This window comes from Glycine max, chromosome 10 (assembly GCF_000004515.6).
Source record: "Glycine max cultivar Williams 82 chromosome 10, Glycine_max_v4.0, whole genome shotgun sequence".
In the NCBI taxonomy this organism is placed as follows: Eukaryota; Viridiplantae; Streptophyta; class Magnoliopsida; order Fabales; family Fabaceae; genus Glycine; species Glycine max.
In genome coordinates this window covers 3,380,786-3,404,295 of record NC_038246.2, presented here as the reverse complement: position 1 = coordinate 3,404,295, position 23,510 = coordinate 3,380,786, and the positions used below count along the sequence as shown (strand labels likewise).

Sequence of the window (23,510 nt, the reverse complement as noted above, 5' to 3'; positions counted from 1 at the left end):
TACATATGTAATATATTTTCTATTGAAAAAAATATATAATAATTTTTTTTAAAACTTTATAACAAATAAGGACTTAGTCATCAATATTACACACTAGTCATCTCATTGTGCTGTGCCAAAATATTAGCATAAAACGCTTTATTATTTATTTTTATACACGATACGGCAATAAGTTTAATTTAGAATGTTGTGAAAATTACCTAAACCGTACCCTCATAACTCATAAGAGGCTGACCCAGTGGGGATTACATGAAACGCAAACATGCAGCACCATTGCTTTTAATAAAACGCGTTAAAAAGGCATCAAATGCGTTTCTTCCCTATTCATTCTTCGACTACAAATTTTCCGCAAAACATGCTTCACCATTGCTTATAAAAAAAAACGACATCAATTCAATAGGTTCAATATTAATGAAGTGCACACACCATGACCTAACTATAGTCTATAGTCATCACCGGACATGCCTGATATAATTAATTTCTTGTTCACACCTAAAAACATGGTTTTAAATTATTGTTAGTTGTCATTGCAATTGTATTGTGGTGAATCGAAAAATCTTTATATTGTGAAAAAATACGACTAGGTGACTGCAATTGTGATTGTATTGTGGTGAATTAAAATATATTGACATTAAGACCACATCTGCGGAACACTATGTAAAAGCATGCCTACAAGGTTAAATTTGTGAAACATAACCATGTGAAATTCAAGGAAGTTGTTAGAACTCATATCACATCCATTGTTCTGCAGCTTGTTGGGAAATTTGTTTATGCAAGTAGAGAGGCACACGGAGGTGCGTGCCTAAATTTAAACAACATTATTGGGACCACAGAGAAAGAGAAAAGATTGAAGTACTCATGATAGCATTTAATTTCTTCCACGTTTGGTCATGTGGTTAAATTAAATTAACAAGATACGGAAGCATCCAATGAGAGACAAGAAGATGGAAAGTAGAGAGATTCCCGCACCTTCCGAGGCCCAAAAAATGGAAGAATAAGTTTGTAACATGAAGTTAATAATAGAATTCGAATCCATGTTAATCATTTGTGTTTAAAATAAATTGTGTAAGGAATATATATGTTGTGTGTGTTTATAATTTTCGACAAAGATTTATTATTGTTTTTTTATAAATAATTTTATATCAATATTATGATAAAAAGAAAAAAAGATTGACTTGAACTGAAGATATAAAGTGAGTTGAGAAAAAATGAAAAGTGAAAAGATAACATGTTTAATCTCTTTTACTAACAAAGCTAACAATCTTACCTATTAACATTTATCTATAAAAAAATTATAATGTTAGACTTAGTAGTAAAAAATAAGAAAGTAAAAAAGGACTGTGAATTTGAATCTTTTCACCAACAAAAAGCTAATACCTAACATTTAGCTATAAAAAATAATCACAACATACCCCATGCGATAATTAACTTTTGTCTAAGTAGAATATTTGACAAAAGCAAACAAACTAGTTTTTAAGGAAACCATAAATTATGTGTGAACATATGAAAATGGCTACAGAATTGTTTATCTATTACCTAAAAAGTTGTAATCAATCTTCTCAATATACAGCTCAATTTTCCAGCTACTACTTTGAACTTTGAACACTTTGAAGACCCAATTTTGAAAAGCTAGCTATGAACCTTTATTAAGGTATATCTAGCTAGAATTACTGCAGGTCCATGCAGAAGCTGTGTACAAGCTAGTATCCTTCCATCCAAGCCTTAAAGTTCCCTCAACTTGTGCAAGGCTATACCCATAAGCAGGTGAAAACATGTTCAATATCAATTGTGCTTGAGCCATTGAATTGGCACTCATTGGAACCTGCTTCACAAAACAGTGCCTAGCAAGCTCATTCCTCCACTGCCTAAACTTGTCTTCACTCCTCTTAGGTCCTCCTATGCCCAACACATTGTTGATCTCTCTGGAGAGAAGGCCATGCTCGACACGGTGCCGGTTTTCATCATCATTGTGCAAGTATGCTCCAAGGGAATCAAAGAGGGTGGAGTAGTAGTGCAAGGAAGCAACAAAACGGTCTAAGAAAGACCCTCCTCCTCCATGGTTCACATCTTGCTCCACCAAGGTGATGATTCTTGGCTCCAACTCCTCAAGGAGCCTCAATGTTTTCCAATCAGGTCCAGTTGCATCATACAGTGAATGCTGAAGCCAGTGCACTGCCACTGCCTCACCAGGCTTCACATGAAGCGTGGACACATCAATTACTTCACCAATCTTTGTTGCAATAGGGAGGAATTTCAGTGACATGCCAAGCCTTCTTGCAAAGTTTGTGAGCTGTTTTCCTGTTTCAACAAGGAGTTCCATTGAGGCTCCAAAACCTGTCATTGTTACCTGTGGTTTACCCTCCATTCTTGTGGCTAAGATGTGGAAAAAAGCTGGCCATTGAAGCCCTTGCATGATGTCCAAGTCAATTATGTGGATGCTGTCACAATGGCTCACTGCTTCTAGAATTGCTTGGTTCGAAGTGAAGTGAGCAAATTTGATGAAAGGGGAGATGTTGTTGAACACTTGGAATGATGAGTTTATGCTTTTGTGATCAACCAAAGGGGAACACACTCCAAGCCATGAATTCATCACCCTGCTAGTCATGGCCTTCGCAAAATAAGCAACAACACGTTCAGCACATGATGCTTTGTAGGGTGAGGACACTTGTGTTAGCTCTAGTAACATCCTATGAGCCTCACCTAGGTTGTCAACTGAGATTGCCACTGCACACTCCATTAGAAGGGTTATTAGGCTCAACCCTTGATCATAAACAACATTGTGTTGGCTTTGATCTAAAGTTGAGGTATTTGTTTGAATGTGAAGATTGAAGTTTGGGGGGTCATTATTGGTGAAGGACTCAAACTGGGGTCTAAATAAACATGAGGGTTTTCTTTGACTGAATTTGGGTGAAAGTAGTGAGGGAACATTAAGGTTGTGATGGGAAGCAATGTTAACCCTTGTTGGGTTATTAGAAAGCAAGTTATCAGAAGTGGTTGTTGTTTCTGGAAAGTCTTCAACAAGGTGTTTGGTGAAGTCGCTAACTTGTTCCTCCATCCAATCACAGAGTTCATTATTCTGCCCCATGTTGAGGCAATGGTTGTTTTCTGTTGCTGGCTTTGGATAAGGGTTTGATGGGGTTGTTGGAGATGAAAATGGCAAGGAAGTAGTAATGTTATTTGAGTAGTGATCATCCCATGTTTCATGCATGTGTGGACGAATCATGTTTGAATTATAATTTGCATGAACCACCTCAAATCCCACTTTCATCATAGAAGGAATCAAATGCTACTTCTATCTATTTTTGTAAAAGAAATTTACGAGATAAGGAAAAGTTATATAGAAGGATATATCAAATGCTTCTATATATGATATCTACTTATGTATAGGAAATTTATGAGATAGGGAAAAGAAAGAAAGTAAGAAGCATGTAGCAAAACACAAAGAAGTGGAATAAGGGAGGAATTGGTGTAAGAGGGGGCTTTGAAGAAGAGGTTTGTGTCACTTTTAAAGGCAAAATTTCGTGGCACAATAAAGAAAAATAAAATGATGGGGGCTTGTATTGTATTGTATTGTCAATGACATTGCCAATTCCATGGGATGGCCGGCTTAATCAAGACATTAAGAAAAAAATAAGTGACTAGAAGCTAATCATTACACGTCGATTTGGCAGTGATTTTACTATTAAACTAATTAATGAAGTTAAATTTTTTCAAACCTTTTAATTACATGGCTTAACTGTTTGAGCTATTTTCCATAGTTGATGTAAAATAGCTAGGAGAGGGACGTTTTTGTTTGTCGTGACTATGGCGATGGAGAAGGAGCAACAACTACCCTATATAAAATAATTTGATTAATGTCATGATAAAACTGTAGTGAAAATTGCTTGAGTTGTTTATCTTTAATGGTCTCTGACTTGGCAAAAGGCACTCAGAAAATTGCAATAATCAAAATCCCAGGTCATAGATTACGTTGGTTAGGAAAGAAATGAAAATTATTCAGACACTGAATTGATTTATTATATTATTCATACATACATATTTATTATGAGTTTAATAGTACGTTGGTGTGAGTTTTTTAAAAAATATTATAAAAATAAATAAATTTTTGTAATTAAATAATAATATAAAAATTTCACACCGTCATCATATAGACTATTTACTTTTATTATATTGTTTTTTTTCTCTCTCTTTTTTATATCAAATATTTTAGTTTACATTTTTTTTAATTTCTCTTTATTTATACAATTATTGTTTCTCGATTCAAATTTGCTGCGGTAGTGCGGGCAGATATTGTCTCTGTTTTTATCATTTTAAATGATATTGGCTCTAATGAGGCTCAGAAAACGAGGAACTTAAGATAATTAAGATTAATTGGAATAGGGAATATTACAGGAATCAAACATAAAAAAAAAAAAAAGGAATAGAACATTGCTATTTTCGTTGCATATATCTATGTTGGAAACAAATAAAGCTGAAGTGATAAGATATATACTTTCTCAGTTTTTTTTAACTAATCTTTTAGGGAGAAAGTATTGGATGCTCTTAAATTAAACATAAAATTTTCATCATTTATATAAAAAAAATCATCATTAATTTTAGGCACATCCACAAAAAATTTAGACACTAATTCGAAGCTAGTAGCATAAAAATTTTGTACATTTATGGCTTCTCCACGAACATGCTAAAAATTTTCTCCTAAAGCTCCGGTCGCCATAGTCAATGACTTATGACTCAATTCTATGAACTTATTATGAAGAAATGTGTTATTCATTTAAAAAATTCACATAACATTTTTTACGATAATATTTTTTATGTATATTTTTGTTTATGGTATCGTTTATTAGTTATTACATTATATACTTTTGTTTTGATTTATTTCATTGGTAAATATTAATTTGTTACTTTCCTCTTGGATATAATTCGTTATATAAATTATTGTATGAATAACATTCTTATACTATAATGACTAGGCTTATCTTATCCAGTTTACTTTCTTCCGTGAGTAATGTCTTTTTACTCGAACACTTTTCAATCTTTAAAAGTTACATCTCTCCCAGTCCCATGTAGATTTAACATATTTAGTAGCATAAATTAATTGATTTGAGTAATAAGAAAGTTTAAATCCGAGTAGTTAGCTAGGTTATTGAGACATCATCTTTAACAAGTAGGTTAACCCCTTTTGTACGGGTATCCATTGATTATTAACTGAAAATAACATATATTAATTCAGTTATTAAATCACCTTTTAGATGAAAGTGATGCCTATGTTAGTTTATTATGGCTGTAGGGGAATGGAACGACCGTCCTAGTTATTTTACCATGCTACAATGACAGTTTAATATACAAAGTTTATTCATGTCTAATTTTTATTAGAATGCAAGTCTCCTGATTAATAAAGAACATATGGTTAATGATGATTGATTTTGTAAACTCAGCCATCTAGTTGCTTACTTTTGTGGGTCACAAGATTCAGATTTTTTTTGTTTAATTAAATTTTTAATACCTGAAATATAAGTTTCATTTTATTACTTGTCCTTAATCCGCATATTTTAAGTGATGGCGTGACAGACATAATGTCACGTCATTACATGTTGTCACTAAACACATAGGTACAAGTGTCCATGTCACTAAATGCGACTTCATCACACCATACCACCACCCACAAAATCATTACAGATTTGCCACCTTTCCCAACCACCTAGTACCTATCACAACCAATATGTGTCATCACCCATACCCATCTCACCTGCAATTGCAATAGCTGCCTTCGCTGAGCCCTCAACATCTCACACTTCCTCCATTGTCGTCGCTCCTCTAGCACAATCTCACTACTGCAACCGTCATTCCTCTGCAGGTTGTTCTCTTTTTCACTTTTTCTTTGACAGCCACACCACAATAGATTTCATAAATTTCTTCACGTTACCATGGTTGATCTCTGTTAGTTGATGATTTCCAAAAATCTAAAAGTTGTTCTACTGATTTGGAGTTTGAGATTTGATTTGGCGCACCACCAACAAGAGGAAAATGATCTGTGTTTCACATCTGTTTTTTTTTTTATCTCTATTTTTTTTCTAGATTTGTGATCTTTTCATCATCAAATCCATATTTTCATTTTAGGTTTTTCCCTTTCCCAACCACCTTGTACCATGAAGGAGAGAAAGAAAAGAAAGAGAAGGAGAAGGGGTTGGACAGCGCGGTGGTAACGATCGACAGCACGATGGGCGGTGGTGGCAAAGTGGTGGTGGTAGTAGTTTTTATTGGAGAAGGAGAAGAAGGAAAAGAAGATGATGATGTAGTGTTGACTAGGCATTGATGTGGATTGATGATGTGACACTTGATCCGTACGTCATAACTTAACGAAAGGAGACTGACAGTTGATAGTAACATGAAACATAAAAAAAATTTCAGGTACTTGGTTGAAAAAAAATAATGTTAAATAATAATATAAAAATAATTTATATTTTATGTATAAAAAACTTAATTAAACTTTTTTTGTTTTGTTAATATGCTTTAAACACACGGCACATGAAAATAATGGTTTCCGTATCTATGGGCTGGTTCATGGTATTTTGTCATATTATTATTTTGTCATTTTGACATTTTCCTGATTCAGGCTGCTTAATAAATAAATAAAAAATAGCTTCACTGGCTATACTCTAGAATATCATTATTTTATATATTTGGAAGAGGAAAAAAATAAAGCATGGGACCGTTTCAGTGTGTGTGTGTGTGTATATATATATATATATATATATATATATATATATATATATATATATATATATATATATATATATATATAAATATATCAATGTCACTGTAAATGTGTAAAGAAATCAAAGGTTCGAACTACGGTAAAGGAGCCAATTGTCAAAATGTGTTAATCTATATTTGCTACTATTAGGTACAGATTGTGTTTGTCTACAAGAAAACTATATGGAACATATTTAATGAGAGGTGAGAGGAGTTAATTTTGATTCTACAATCATACATTGATTATTAAAATTATCAGCCAATTGTATCCATTTTATTCGTATGACCAAAATTTGTTCCTTTCAATTTCATGTTCTCATCTCTCACGGGACATACATCTTATATTTGTGTGTATGATGTAATGAAATGAAACCAGTTCACTACACTATGGCTATTGGCTAGCCTAATGATGGAAAGTTTAGGTAATTTGCATAAGGTTATAGATTCAAACTTGTTGCCATTGTTAAAAAACAAAACTGTAATAAAATGAAGAAAAAAATATACAGAGAAACATTGAATTTTATTTAGATTTGTTTTAAATCAGACATATATAACGAACGGTTAAGAATTGTTACGTGACATTTTCATACTGCTAAATATAGTAGGAGTGAGAGATCAGATAATATTACGTAAAAAATAAAAAATAAAATTATAACAAGATGCCAAATATAAGAAAGAGTATCTAGTCTAGGCATATGCCACCTCTCAAGTCTCAACGGCATATACGAATCATTCTTCTTGTAATGCTCCTGCAGCAATCAATCATAACCGTTCGTATTCGCCTGCAATTTTTATGCTTACATAAAAAATTATTAAAATTACAAATATTTAAGACATTTCTTCCCTCTCAACCGTCAAAAGTCCACTCTAATTTGTGTTAAGGCACTATTTGTTGGTTTGTGTAATTATCATTACCCTTATGACTAATGAGTATATTTCTTATCCATGAAAATCGAAAATAATATCTAGAATTTATAATAACTCACACTCTTCTCAACCAATTCAGCATTGACACCAATCATTCTGTTTTAAGTACGTACAACTTAGAAAATGGAAAACATATAATTTCCGCTGTAAATAGAATGAAGGTGTAGTTACTCCTAAACACATAGTATCATGCTAACTTGGCAAAAGATTACAGAAGAATTCATAGTGTGCAGAAAAAGCAAGGAAATGCGCCCATCCAATAATATAATAGGAAAAGTGTAAGTAAAGACTTAGACATACCTTAAATTTAGAGGAATCTCGTCCATTATAAAAAATAATATTAAAAAAACGAACCATAACAAATTACAGATTATTGACATTTTTAAAAAAAAATCAAACATATCTTGTTCTGCTAAATAACTTGTGAATCATTACACTCCAATGTTACAGGGATAAATGCTTTGCTATCATTAAAAGAACGCGAATATACATGGTATTGTCTGTTTTAGTGTAGCATGTGTGACAACGGATACTTAGTGAGAGATTTACAAATCAATAGTTGTGGCCACTGACAAGAGACTGGTCCAAGCCATATTAGTGATTTCGTGTAACTTAGAACAAATCCAACGCATCAAGAGTGATATTTTAAACGCGGAAATGGTCAAAATGCTGAGTTATGATGATTCCTACACTGTCAGACTGCTGCAGAGATCATGTGGTTGGGGCCTGTTAGGACCTGGGAGGAAGATTCTTGTCGCGATGAGGAGATACCTCTAACTGGGGTGGCAAGAGCTTCAAAAAGCTTCCTTGAGCAGGTTGATCATTTGCAGACGTATCGGACGCCTCTGGTGTTTCTGATTCACAATCTATCATATGTCAGCCAGTTTGATCACATGAAAAAGATTTTTATGATTACATTTACATGCAAGAAACACAAAGGTGTAACACAAACTAAACGAGAAGAGCTGGAAGGAATATAATGGTCCCAAAGCATGAGAAAGCCTACCGAAAAGTGACTTGATGGTTGGCCTCTTTGGTTTGGACTGTTTCTTCTTCAGTTCAGCTGTGAGGCAAGAGGAAGGCAAAGTCAACGGAAAACAACAAAACACACGACCTTCCAGAACATTAAATGTAAATACAATCCAGCACAAAGACAAACACAAAAATTCAAAGAATTTTTACTTTCAACATAACCCCACCAATTTATGTTCTAAATTCCTGCTTGAAAAGACATGTCACCTCATTGATGTGAAACTATGGTTTAATATATCGTTCCATACTATCCGGGCCTTCTCTCATAAGATGGAATGAATCATATCTGCCAGATCTAATCATCTGGACCAAGTTTTGCACATAATGGTTTTGCCTGTAGATTAACTTTCCTAAGTTGCATGTAATTTTTGGTTTACAAGTAACAAATATAACTTTCCATTGACCCTACTGCTTTGTTATCTTCTTTTCTCTTTAATGTATGTTCATCCAGCCATCCGCAACAAAAACATAGTTTCTATGAAAGAGACAGATCATGGGCTATAATCTTTTTTTACATGCTAATTCTGGAAGAAAAAAAATATAAGAAAGTTGAAACAGATAGAACTATAGTTAAGGTTGTCATAGAATATGTTCTTTTAAATTATCCTTGTCTCAATATATGGAGAAAAAAAAGGCTCATACATACTTTATTCATTCAAGAACTCTTGGTAAAATAAATTCCGTCGAGGGGCATTAACCAAAAGAATAATGTTCAACAATGTTATTAATTTTTAATGTAATAGCCAGTAGACTTAAACAATTCATACTTTTGGTTAATGTATCAAAGTTGAAAATATCTTCACAAAGAGTTTCTTAACCATAATTCTCTAAAAAATGATTATGAATATCTGAATATCCCTCTGACCCTCTTATAATAAAATATATATTACAAACAAGCATAATAGCCATGAACATAGCAAAAATAGAACCTCCTGGCAAACATATAAACATAAAACAACTTGTAGCCGTGAAAAGAGAAAAAAGAGATGTACCCATCCCGGGAACTTGATAATCATTTACAATTTCAAAGTTCTTGTAAGTGTATCCAACAAAATTCAAATCCTTCTTAGATGAAAGCATCTGTAACATCTCAACAAACAACAGAAGAAGAATAAGATAAAGGAAATGAATAGAGGTGAGAGAACAACTGAAATTAACAATTTGAAGATTTGAAGATAGAGAATTATAAGACAGCAAGAAAAAATATTAAAAAAACTGTGACAGATCACAGATGTCAGGTAAAGAACAAAATAACTAACAATTTGAAGTTCGAACTTGAGGAGACACCTATTGGCCACTGCTAATAGCAAGTTAAACACTGGTATGCTTTTTTTATCAAGGGTGGATAACCCTTGAGTATAAATTCATATATTTCAAACTCAAGCAGATATAAACAACCCTCAATCATGAAAGTTATTGCTAACCTAAAATGGACATTTTAGCAAAGCTTAACAAATACACACTTCTACCCAAGCCATAACTTGAGCTTCCTAAGAACTCAAGAAAAGTGTGAATTATTTGTTAGGTATCAAAAGCTCAATGCCAAGACATTATTCATATCAAAAGTCTGAAGAAGTTTTAGTTAAGCTTGAAATTAGCCAAGTAATTTCTAAAGCCAAAATTTGTCTAAAAGTGAAATGGAGAATAAATAAAAATTTTGATAAGAGAATGCCAATTAAGTTTGATAGCTTACAAGATATTTCCTACTACCACGGTCCTGCCTATGCTTTATACCATCTCAACAACTACTCAACTCATTGGGACTAAAAGGCATACCAACAGCCTACTCACAATCACAGCTATGCAAAGTAATTAAAAGATAAGTAGCTCAAAAGTATAAACAAAACAATGATGACTAACTGATTTTCTTTGCTCTTCCCTGTACTTAAAAAAGGGATTGAACAGGAAAAACATACTTCATCATCATGTGAACCAAAAGGTGACACTAGCAGACTAGCTCTACAGATAACTAGTTAAAAATTTCCAACAGAGAATAAAACACCTAAGATTACCTTCCTCCATGGACCAGATCTTGAAGATGATTGAGTTTGGCTGTCAGACTACAAATGCAAAAGACAAAATGAGAAAATATGAACAAGGAAAGTGGCCGACAACAAGCTACACAAAACAAGAATATAAGGGACTTGAATACCTCATCAAACTTTTCAAAATTCTGAGTATCTAACTCATCATTGACCTCAGGAATAAATGCAGCTTCCATTTGATACAACTTATTCCATTCAACACCTTTGAAGAATGGATGAGCCTAAAGAAGAATGCAGCACAAAGGTAAATCCATACCCAAATATATAATATCACAAATCTAAGAATTTAGAAAATGGCACACCATACAACACCTTTATTTCATCTGCACCTTTTGACCCCAGCCTTTGATTGACATTACACAAAAGTTTACTAATAAGATCTTTAGCTTCTGGGGATAGCCTAGCTTCTTCAGGAAATTTCAAGTAAGTTTTCCAATTTACTATCTGCACAAAAGAGAAACAAAGATTAGCATGCTCTATAAAATTTAGAAAGAAAAAAAGAGTTATTAAGCTAACAGGATTTTGCTACTCTAAGTGTAGGTCACACAATAGGTTATCTTAGGAAACCTTTTGATGGAAATCGAGGGAAAAAAAAGTGATTTTAATACTTGCTGAAAAAAATGAATAAATCAAGGAGAAAGATCTCTCCTCCACCCTATGCAACTGAGCTCCAGCTTTGTTCTAGCAAATCTCAATCGTGGTCCTTTCTACCTCTCCTATTTTAAGCTAAAATAGTTCAACCACTCTTACTAACTGTGTGTTTGGTTATCAGTTCAAACCATCCATATGGACATTCAATGCCAGTAATACAAAATGTTGCTTCTTCATTTCATACTTTGGAAAGTGTGAATGCCCATTTGCGATGATGCAAACAAGTTCCCAAATACACTCTAACAAATTGTACAAACTATTGATACTCTATTGTAACTAAACATTGATACTTGGGAGTCTCTAACATATTACCATTGATGAGAAAATCGAAAGAATTAACTTCTGAAAATCCAGGCATTGCTATCAGATTGCTTGCACTTCATAAAAATATAGAGATTAAAGAACACATTTTAAATATCAATGATGATCCACTTTGCACTTATAGAAAGTGTACTCTTTACAAAAGTGAATGTCAATTAAGCATTAGTCACAAGAAACATTTCTTTCAAAAAGATTACCTTCCTGCATGTTAACATTGGATCATCAGAATAAAAAGGAGGATATCCCACCAGCATTTCGTACATAATAGCTCCAAGTGACCACCTGTGAATTTTGTAACAACCATCATTGCATCAAAATAAAATATGTAACCCTGACCTTATATATACAAATTCCACATAAATGAAGCAAAACTCAATATGCTTATGCTTTTAGAACATTTGAAAGGGAAATAATTTAAATAAAAAAAAATAGTCCCAAATTGCATCCCAAGTTTGGAAGAAATAAATTTGAATGCCAAACTAGGTTGAAACTTGAAAATTATTGAAAAGATCACCAAAAATGAATTAAAAGATAAACTTGGATGCTATGATATACAAACACAAATAGCAGAGAAACCAATATTTGATAACATGCCAACATTCACATGCATAAAACTCACCAATCACATTCCATCCCATAACCTTTCTTCAAAAGAACTTCTGGAGCAATATAATCTGGTGTACCAACTGTGGAATAAGCCTGCAATGTTTACACATTCAAAAATTACAAGCACTCAAAAAAAAGATGTCGAAGAACACTATCTTAAACACCATTCATATAGATACCCAAAATACTATAATGCAGACCTTTGTTTATATTTTTATTTTTTTCATTTTGGGTTGGGTGAGGGGAGAAGGGCCTGACATGTACAATTTATCAATATACTATTATACTATTTTGGCATGTCACTACATCATAAGGAAAAACACCACATCAAGTTTTACAATTGCATGCACTGTCATAGTAAGTAAAAAAAAAAAAAAAAGAACATAATAGCAATTTAGCAGGGAACTTACAAGTGTTCTCCTGTTTATTTGCCAGTGTTGCAGTTGTTCCTGTTGTGAGCGTTTAGGAGTTGAGCTTTGTGTAGATCCATTCACATTCTGACCCACAGAAAAATCATTTTCTTCAAGTGTACTACAATCTAATGGTTTACAAAGTCCAAAATCTGACAATTTCAAGTGTCCATATCTATCAAGTAATAAGTTGTCTGGCTTGATATCCCTGTAACACCAAATATTAAATAGACAAACGTATTATGTATAACTGATTAAGTTTGCTTTAGTTTCAAACATAAACACATACATGTAAATACAACTTCATACATCAAACAGTTTTCACAATTGGATCCTTCAAAATATTTTTGGTAGCAATCACGACAAGTTTCACAATTGTAACGGTATATTCTGGAAATTAACTCAAAGTTATACCAGGACAAATTAGAAGCTAACCCTAAATAGAAAAGTTAAATGTGGTACAACTAAGGAAATAGGACTACTCCGAAAGTAAATGAACAAGTATATGCATACCTATGTATATAATTGTGCTTATGTATAGATTCAATAGCTAAAACTGTTTCTCCTACATAAAATCTGGCTTCATCTTCAGTCAAGATATCCTTTCTCATAAGTAGAGTCATCATATCCCCACCCGGTAGATACTCCATAATAAGATACAAATGTTCATCATCCTGGAAAGAACAATAAAGCTTGACTATGCAATTGCTGTCAACCTCTGCAAGGAGATTCCTTTCGGCTTTAACATGCTCAACCTGAAAATATTAACAAACAGGAATAAGTATAAAGTATGATGACCTTATTGACCATAGGCATTTAAACTACTAATATCTGGACTGGAATAACATAATCTAGCAAGATCAATGATTGTAACCTGGCCTCTGCGAAGCATCTCTGATTTTTTCAGCTTTTTCATTGCATATACGTGACCGCTAGTTTTCTCCCTACAGACTCTGACCTGGAACAATTCAAATTTCAGGGGAAAAGAAGGGAGGAGATCAATTGGATAATTCTGCCACACTTTTACACACATAATCTAAAAATGAATTTGGGGTTCACAAAAGAGCAGGTGTTTCAGCACATACAATATTCAACTAAATTACATTTTTTTCAGACAGAAATCAGTCTTTTTATTTGCGCACACAAATCTCTTCAGCACGGCAGAGTTTTAGATATAGTTAGAGTTTGTTTTTGAAAAAAGAGAGAGGAGAAAAGAACTTTTTTTCATTTAATAGAATGGTTACTTGTAGCGGTTGTAGCAGATTGAATAGCGGCCTGATTAGCGATCATAATGGCACTATGAGTTGATTCCAAAAAAAACCCTCAGAACAGGGACATTAGGGCTTTTTGGGGAGCTATTTTTGGGGTTTCAATTTCCAGAATGAAATCTACAGCTGTAATAGTAGTGAAAATGATAAAGAAGACTTAGGTTTTGAAGATGATGATTGATTCCTATCTAGGAAACTTAAATAGTTAAATTTTTATCATTTTTGAGAATTTATATGTATGTGATATACATTATAAACTATATAAAAATTTTCAAAATAGTGGATATCTCACTATCCAACTAGATCAATTTGGGAGCCAACTGCTTACCAGTCTTTAAAACATATTCATAAATAGGAGGAAGAAAGCATAGTCAGTCATATCACAATAATCATATACATACCTCCCCAAATGCGCCTTTTCCAATCATTGTCAATAACTCAAAATCTTCAACACCCATCTTATGCCTCTGAAGGCGCATATATTCTGTTTCCTTTTTCTCTAAAAACTTAAGCAGGTTGTTTTGATCCTCCTCAGAGACATCAGCATCAGCCAACTTCTTTTCCAAGATGGTTCGACTGTTATAAGCAAGTGATGTTATAAAAGTTTATCACATATTTGCCAAAACAGCTAACACAGTACACATTAACATTGAAGCAAAGATGCCACTTCCAATTCTGCAATTTTCTCATGCACCTCAACAAAAAGTAGAGAGAGGAAACCATTTCCCACTATAGTACATTTCCAATCAAGTAAATTATTAGAACTTTATAGCTTCCACAGTATAAGAGCTTGTGTTATGAGCCAATGACCTTGGATCTCATTAAACCTTCCCATTAAGAACATAATAGTGATTCTTCAAACTCAGTAGATGCAAGTTCACATACTAGTTTCATGAAGAAAAAAAAAACAAGTAACTCACTCTTTGTATGGATAGTCCTCCAAATTTCCCAAAAACATTCAAACCTCCTCACGGAAATAAAGACAATAACTATCAAATTTGAGTTACAAATACAAATATTTTCATAAGACTGAACTCGATGAGACATTCCAACTTCAATTTTCAATCACACACCCCATTGACTGTATTCTTGGAAATCCCAGTTAAATCAGTGCAGCCAAGTGCAAACAATTTAACATATCTTGCGGTATGACTCGTATCTACGTGGTGATGGAAAAGTGCAATGGAAATGCTAAAAACAAATATCAGAAGATTTACAGAACTAAAGTCCAAAATGATGTAAACAAATATCAACAAAATAACACTCTATCCGAAAATTTTTAAAACTTAGTATCAATCAACAGCATCAGCTATAGAGATCGAATTTCAGAGCAGCCAATAGGATTGACAAGAGACAACTCCGGCCTAAAGAATAACACTAAAAGTTCTTATAAGAAGCAGAGAGGGACGCCACAAAAAACTACAGGCAAGTGGTTTAAAGACGAGCAGGTGTCCTCACTTGATGTTTCAGAATTGAGGGATGCTATTTAGAACAAATGACCTTATGCACGAAAGTACATGTGTAAAGCTTTTTAAGGTGAGCAAGTAATTACTTGGATTTAACAGAAATCAAAAGAAGATCAAATATTAAATAACTAACCAATTAAAAACATTTGTCAGTTTTCATGCAGTCATTCTTCGTAAAGTTAAGTTAAGCATATTCCTTCCGAATATATATATATATATATATATATATATATATATATATATATATATATATATATATATATATATATATATATAACATTTATCAGAATCAGAGATGAACTTAACCATACCGCTCCTTCCTCTCCTGAAGGTTCTTCATTTGCTCCTTGTAATGGTTTTCAATGTACTGCTTTGCTGCTGCCACCTTCTGCTTCGTGACACTGGAAAGCAATGCTTCATCTATGGCTTCATTCGAATCCTGGTTTCCTCCATTACCATCCTCCTCCTTTTTCTTCCCAGCAGCCCTGGTTTTATCTCGAGGCTGGAACTTCTGAAGCCAACTCCTTGCAGAATCCATTTCCACACCTCAATGCTTCACAATCACCCTTCTAACCATTCCCAAACACTTCACTCCAAACCCCTAAAAGGAAAAACAAAAAACTCAATCTCAAGAAATCTTCATCAATATGAACATAATTACATAAGTCACCCTACAATTTTTACACACACCAAAAAGGTAAAATTTTTAGTCTTGTTTCCCTGCACTTTCTAATTTCGCTGATAAACCATTTCCCACGACGGATATTTACATTTTCCCTCAAAAGCTTACGAGTAAAAACGATTTTTTTTTCTTCTGGGTACCTCAATTCCTCGGTTCCAGGCATTTCCGGGGCTAAAATAGTAAATTCGATGGCATGAGGTGAAAGAAGCAAAAAGGATTTAACTTTTTTAGGGTTTAGGAAAAGCAAGGAAAAAACCACAACGCGGAAGAAGAATTGCGTTGCTAGAAAGAAGCTGAGAATTCGGATTACCGCGTTATGAAAAATATGTGTTGTTGTTATGATGATCCCGCGAAACCCTAGACAGATAGATAGAGAGATTAGCAAATTCGTTGCGCAATGGCAACTGCAACTGCGATTGGCAATGGCTTCGGTGAGGAACTGAGTGAGAGATACGAATTTTGCGCGTGATTTTGTGTGTTTCAAGCTGTCTTTCTCTCTGCGTGTGTATTCGTACATGACATGGCGTTCACTTTTTATGCCAAATTTGCAACTAAAATATTCTTTTTAAAAACAAAAACAAAAATATAATAATAATGGAAAAATGCACAAAAAATAAATAAATAATCAAATTTATTCTAAAAAGTGAGTTTGAAACTAGTTCTACAAATATAAAAAAAAATTAATAAGAAAATAATCTCACAAATTTAATAGTATAATTAAGTTGTTATATTTTTTATATATTTGAATATTAAATTTATATTTTTATTTTTTAGAAATTAATTAATCATCTATCATATTTTGGAAGATGAAGTTGATTATTTATTTAAAAGAAAAGAAAATATTAAAGGGCAATTTTCGGTTTTTTTACATTTAAAAATTAGTTACTTTGGATCGCGCGAGAAACTGGTTTCGATTTCAATGCTGCCCCTTTTTTTAATGGGAAAGAATTTTGTCTCTTTTGGGGAAATAATATTAAAAAAAGTTTTGGATAAGTTTTAAAAATACCTTTGCATGCGGATGCTGGCAGAGAGAATGTTATGAATGATAGGTATCGTTTTTTCTTGCAAAATTGGTGGAGTCAAAACCACTGCCAGTTGTAGCCGGCCTGAATTTTGAAAGTTTGAACATTGTTGCATTATTATATTTTATTCAAATATTAGTTTGTTTTATTTTGTTCTTTAAAATTTTATATTAAGTGTTTTAAGAAAAAAAAATATTTTGTAAAGACTTAAATAAAAAAAATTACAAGGATAAAAAAATATTAAATTACAAAGATGAAAAAATATTTAATTAATCTAAAATTATTAAGGAAGAATACTAGTTGTAATGTTATGGAGGAGAGACGTCTAAATAGAGACTTTGATATAATGGACATGGATAACGATTTTTACTTGGTAAAATTTAATTTGTCAAAAGACAATGTGACTTTAGAGGTAGAGGGACCATTTGATTTTGGTCTTCATTCCTACTATGATGGAAGATTCTCTCAAGCTATAGTCTCAATAGTAAGATGACCAAAATCAAGGTGGATCATAACACACTAAAGGTTTAATAAGAAAATTTATTTCCATTAATGTGGAGAGGTAAATTATGACTCAATGGCCATTAGTATAAAGTTACAATTGGTATGAAAGATTTCACCTCATTCGTACAAGTGTGACTGTTACAACCATCGTCTTGCAACTATACAGCAAACCCACAATATCCATGGCAGACTCCTTAGTCCCATGAGGTAGGGCAAGGTGGTGCATTGAATGCTAATAATTCAGTAATAATCATGTAGAAATTTTTGACATTGGAGAAAAATATGGAAAGTGCAAAAATAGTGGTAACTTATTTGCATGGTAACTGCATGATTACCACCTATAAGAAAAATGTTTCTCCCATTAATAAAGATAGGGAAAAAAAGAAAATTATAAATTAAGTCTAATAGACCTTTAAATGTAACCAATACTGATAATAAATGTAATAATGCACCAACATTTAATGAAGTTGCAAACTCAACAGTCAATCATGTGTGGGATCATTATCAACCCTCAAAACCACCCTTCGAAAAAAAAAACGCATGATCTACCCACCTTTAAGGATACTACTACTAGTCTAAATTCCCAATCTTCTTCAAATGTTCATGCTATAATGAAAGTAATTTTTTCATGGTCAACAATCCTCCAACTATTCAGACACACTCAAGTGTTCTTAATCCTGCGACATTACAAAGTGTACCAAAAACTTTGTTCAAGTCAACCATACATAGAACAATTAGCCCCCTTTTATTTTTGGTTGATTGGCAAGACTTTACTTGAGAAGGATATCACAAATGACCTGCAATAAGAAAATTTCATGCATGACATAACAATTGATAACCAAGTCCATCCACCAAGTGTGAATGTAAACATGCATGCGTCAAAGAATTAAGGGCAATATTATTACGTCTATGTTTTTCTCCGAGTTGTGATAATGTTAAATGATGATTATTCTCATAGTTTGTATGACAAAATTTAGGGATATTTTAGTGCTTTCTTGGAACATCATGGACATAATAATAATGTAGTAAAGAGGCATGGTCGGGCATTAGTAGGAGGCATAAAACTACTCCCATTATACTTATGTAGACTTGTATCCAATTTGATAGAAGGAAGACCTTTTGGACCCAAGTGAGGTACACTTCGATCTTTACTATGGACATTCGGGTGGCCTTTAGGTCCTTATACATCCAATGACAATAATTATAGTCTTAGTTATTAAGACAATCAATATTTTGTTACTTTTGATATCCTTTAAGGTATGAAAAAATACACCTTCATAGGAGTATATGCTAGCCCTAACCCCAACATGTTGATCTTCATAAGTCATTTTGATGCCTCACTTGCAAATATCCTTACTGCTCTCATTCCAAAGGTGGACAATCCTAATAGTTTTAAAGAGTTATGTTCAATCACATCATGTAATATCACATTTATATAATCTCATTACAGAGGTATTGGTTAGTAAATTAGATCATGCTGAGGTTCAAACCTCAAATTTACATATTATTATCATGATAAATTTGTTGAATTTTAATTAAATGAATAATTACTTTAAAAATTATATTATGATGATTTTAAATTATTTGATAGTGTAATACATACAGGTTGGTTAAATATTCCTTTTTTTGTTGTTGGGGGAAAGGGTAAATATAGAGAAAGCTTAAATTAAAACTTAGGTATCTATGGTCCCTACTGTTGTGTAAGACAAGTGTCTAACACTGTTGTAACTTTGGTTAATAGTAGAAATCGATTCATTAATATATATATATATATATATAGAGAGAGAGAGAGAGAGAGAGAGAGAGAGAGAGAGAGAGAGAGAGTTTTTCTTAATGTAGGGACCAAAATATAAAGCTGTGTCAAATATAGAGATCATATACTTAATTTAACTTTGGAAACCAATCCTCAACTTCACCGAATTTGCTATTAGCTTCAACTTTCATTGTAGCATCCCCCCTGCCCCAAAAAGAAAAATTATCCTAATGTGCAAAGTAAAGCATTCACCATGATTATTAGACTCTAGAATTTCTAACAAAATTATAGCAATTTGCTCCCATCAACTTTCTAATTGGTGCAATTTACCTCCCCAACTGTTGAATTCCATAACCAATTTGAATAACACCGACAGCAGTCAGAATCGATAAATTGCACATTCTGATAGACTTATGGGTGTACTACAATACACTACCAACTGAAAGTTTTGAGGGTATATGAGGTCAAGGTGGTCAGTTGTTTTCATATCCTTCTTATTGTCACTTGTAAGTTGACCAAGGTTTAATGAATTGGAGAAAACAATTTGAAAATTCATTCCAAAAGTATTTCTTGTTTAAAACATAAATGCTTTTTGTTCATTAACTGCAAATATTTTTCCAGGATTTTGTAAATTGTAATTCTTCAAACATAAAATTTAATTAACTATATTGTTTTAATCTCAAGTTACATGAGATTCACCCATCCTGATCCTTAGGATATAGTGGGAAAATAAGCAAAAGATTCTTCTTGATGAATATTTTAAATTAGATTATTGGCATATTTCATCTACAGATGTTGGTTAGTTAGCTTTGAAGGTAAGCCTCCAATACCAAATAATATCAATATACTTTTGTCATTTTATAGGTGTGCTGTGGTGCTGCGCGATTTAATCATGCCTTATCTTCTCCGACGAATGAAGGCTGATGTGAATGCCCAACTTCCAAAGAAAACTGAGCATGTTCTATTTTGCAGCCTTACATCAGAGCAAGTATCTGCTTATAGAGCATTTTTAGCTAGCACTGATGTGGAGCAAATATTGGATGGACGCAGGAATTCTCTTTATGGAATTGATGTGATGCGCAAGATCTGCAACCACCCCAACCTACTTGAAAGGGATCATGCCTTTGATGATCCAGATTATGGAAATCCAAAACGTAGTGGGAAAATGAAAGTTGTAGCTCAAGTGCTTAAAGTTTGGAAGGAACAGGATCACCATGTTCTCCTTTTTACTCAAACCCAACAAATGCTTGACATTTTTGAGAATTTTTTGACAACTTCTGGTCACATTTATCGGAGAATGGATGGTCTCACTCCTGTAAAACAGAGAATGGCTTTAATAGATGAATTTAATGATTCAAGTGAAATATTTATTTTCATTTTAACAACCAAAGTTGGGGGGTTGGGGACGAATCTTACAGGTGCAAATAGGGTGATCATCTATGACCCTGACTGGAATCCTTCAACTGATATGCAGGTAAGTTTGTACTTAATACATCCTTTTGTTCTTGGAATTGTTGAAAGACAAACTTCCCTGAATTCACCATGTTCACTTAACTAGTTGGGTATAAATCATATAAAGACAACAAAAGTTGCGTTTAGATATTTTATGGTGAGTGGATTAAAATATTATGGAAAAGGAAGCATTTTTATCACCCTATTTCATTCCCATCCATAACCATCAATTTCAAACAACGCTAATAGTTTTGGAAGTAAATTGTTTATTATTTTGTGTCTGATATGTTCAAATTTTTGAAATTGTTTCAATTTTCATTATCATGGAGGATAATGTTCTGGTTTCAAATTTAAATCCTAAAATGTTATTTAGAAGATTGTTGTTTCTTTTAACAGGCCAGAGAGCGTGCTTGGCGTATTGGTCAGAAGCGGGATGTAACAGTGTACAGGTTGATTACGCGTGGAACTATAGAGGAGAAAGTGTATCACCGTCAGATTTACAAACATTTTCTTACCAATAAGATATTGAAGAACCCACAACAGAAAAGGTTCTTTAAAGCCCGGGATATGAAAGATCTTTTCACACCTAATGTGGATGGAGAAACTGGGTCAACTGAAACGTCAAATATTCAGTCAAATATCTGAAGAAGCCAATATCATTGGGACACACAAAGAAAATAAGGATAAGTATAAACATAGCCAACCTGCTGAACTGGATTCTGAAGATGTTGCAGTTGGTAATGATGACAAATCAGAGAGAGGTTCTTTAAGAGGAAAGGGGAAAGAGAAGGTTGAACATAATAGTAATAAGGTTGATGAGGAAACAAATATATTGAAAAGCCTTTTTGATGCCAATGGGATACATGTAAGTTTCTTCTGTGTGTTTGTGTTTCAGCTAACACATCCAATTTTTCATGCATCATTACTTCCTATTTGACTGACTAATTATAGGAAATCCACACCCTGTTGCATAATATTCAAGAATTAAGATAATTATGAACAAAGCAAGCATACTGCATATGTTGATTTATACAAGAATTACAAGGTATCTCTACCATGCTCGCAGCCTCTGGCTACATTAGAATGTGATATTGCCATATTGGTCTGTTTCTAGTTATAAAGTGATGCTTTTTACTCTTCTGGTACTTCCTTTTTCCACGTGTTTCCTTTGTGCTAAACTCATTTTATGATGGCAGAGTGCCATGAACCATGATTTGATCATGAATGCCCAGGATGAGTATAGATGAGACTGATGGAGCAAGCATCCCAGGTTGCACAAAGAGCTGCAGAAGCTTTACGTCAGTCACGAATGGTCCGAAGCCATGATAGCAAAGCATCTAACGAATTACCCAACAAGGGAACTAACAAGATCAATGGATTTGCTGCTGGGGAATCTTCTGGTAAAGCATTATCTTCCGCCGAACTATTGGCTCAAATTCGAGGTAACCAAGAGAAAGCCATTGGTGCCGGGCTTGAACATCAGTTTGGTGTGTTGTCAAGTTCCACTAATCAAGCAAGATCTGTAGATGCTAGATCTTCCATGGCTACTGAAAATTCATCCGTACAACCTGAAGTATTGATTCGGAAAATCTGTACTTTTATACAACAACGAGGTGGTAGTTCCGATTCAGCCAGCATAGTTCAGTATTTCAAGGACCGTATTCCCTCAAAAGATGTTGTGCTGTTTAAGAATCTGTTAAAGGAAATTGCTACTCTGCATAAAGGATCAAATTGGGTTCTGAAACCAGACTACCAATTCTGAAACGAGACCATCAACAGAGGCTATTTGCCAATGTATCAATTCTGACTGCGGGGTGCTTTAAGTTGATGAAATATTCATTATATAGTCCGAACGGTAGACTCTGAAGCATGATTCTTTGTGCTGACACGGTTTACTTTTTGTACTGATCTTGAGTTCTTTTTGTGGGTTACATGTGAGAAGAATGCCAGTAGAGCCAATCATTGGGTTCTTAGCTCAATTTTGTATACTGAGAAGTGAGAAGGGACAAATAGGTAAACAGACGTCTCTAAGGTGTGCAGTAAATAGTAGTTTTGTAAAGCCGCATAATTTATATTTTGATTCATTTGGTTCTTTCATCTCGATTCCTTACCATATGATTTCTGTCTAGTACATGTGTGCATGAATCCCACATTTTTACTAGCACTGGAAGATTTTATAGATAGGTTTAATTATATCCTTAGTCTGTCAAATTAGGGGATCTGTTGCTTTTTAGTCCTCTAAATGAAAATTTTAGTCTTTTAATTTTTTTATAAAAAAATACTCTAGTCCTTCGACCAGAGTTGAGGGATTAAAAAGTGTAAACTTTTTATTTGAGGAAAGGGACTGAGAATATTTTTTTTTAAGAAAAAAGTTGAATGACTAAAAATATATAAACTTTTGTTTGGAAAACTGGAAGAGAAAACGTAATTTGAGTGACAAAAAATACAATTTAAGTATTATGGCTATTTATTACTTAGATATCTGAATCCTGAATAGAGTATCGGAGTGATAAAGCATTCAAAATAAAATCCTGAACCTCAAATTTTTCTTTCTTGAAACTTGAACGGCTAGTTTAGTGCAATCCTATAATGGTACAGCCTACCCATTGAGTTTGGAT

General features: G+C 33.3%; 2 protein-coding genes and 1 pseudogene across 6 annotated transcripts; 1 reads left to right on the top strand and 2 right to left on the bottom strand.

Annotated features, from left to right (window-relative positions):
• Positions 1–1,470: 1,470 nt before the first annotated feature.
• LOC100785242 (protein SCARECROW) lies at positions 1,471–3,474 on the bottom strand. Its single transcript, XM_003536896.5, has one exon. The coding sequence runs from the start codon at positions 3,269–3,271 to the stop codon at positions 1,658–1,660; it is 1,614 nt and encodes a 537-aa protein (XP_003536944.2). The 5' UTR covers positions 3,272–3,474; the 3' UTR covers positions 1,471–1,657.
• A 4,531-nt stretch (positions 3,475–8,005) lies between these two features.
• LOC100779528 (serine/threonine-protein kinase tricornered) lies at positions 8,006–16,685 on the bottom strand. 5 transcript variants are annotated; one of them, XM_014762946.2, is made up of 14 exons: positions 16,170–16,685; positions 15,791–16,080; positions 14,415–14,589; positions 13,620–13,703; positions 13,259–13,500; positions 12,746–12,953; positions 12,349–12,428; positions 11,927–12,011; positions 11,070–11,201; positions 10,865–10,978; positions 10,725–10,772; positions 9,705–9,792; positions 8,687–8,743; positions 8,006–8,546 (listed from the first exon to the last, which is right to left on the bottom strand). In XM_014762946.2, exons 2-14 carry the CDS (start codon positions 16,015–16,017, stop codon positions 8,410–8,412), a joined length of 1,677 nt encoding a protein of 558 aa, XP_014618432.1. In that variant the 5' UTR covers positions 16,018–16,080; positions 16,170–16,685; the 3' UTR covers positions 8,006–8,409. The 5 variants fall into 5 exon arrangements, with proteins under 5 accessions (XP_014618432.1, XP_014618431.1, XP_040862239.1 ...); XM_014762945.3 differs by having other exon boundaries at positions 16,472–16,685; XM_041006305.1 differs by having other exon boundaries at positions 8,006–8,534; positions 16,302–16,684.
• On the top strand, positions 16,559–22,989 carry LOC100784705 (DNA excision repair protein CSB-like; annotated as a pseudogene).
• Positions 22,990–23,510: the final 521 nt, after the last annotated feature.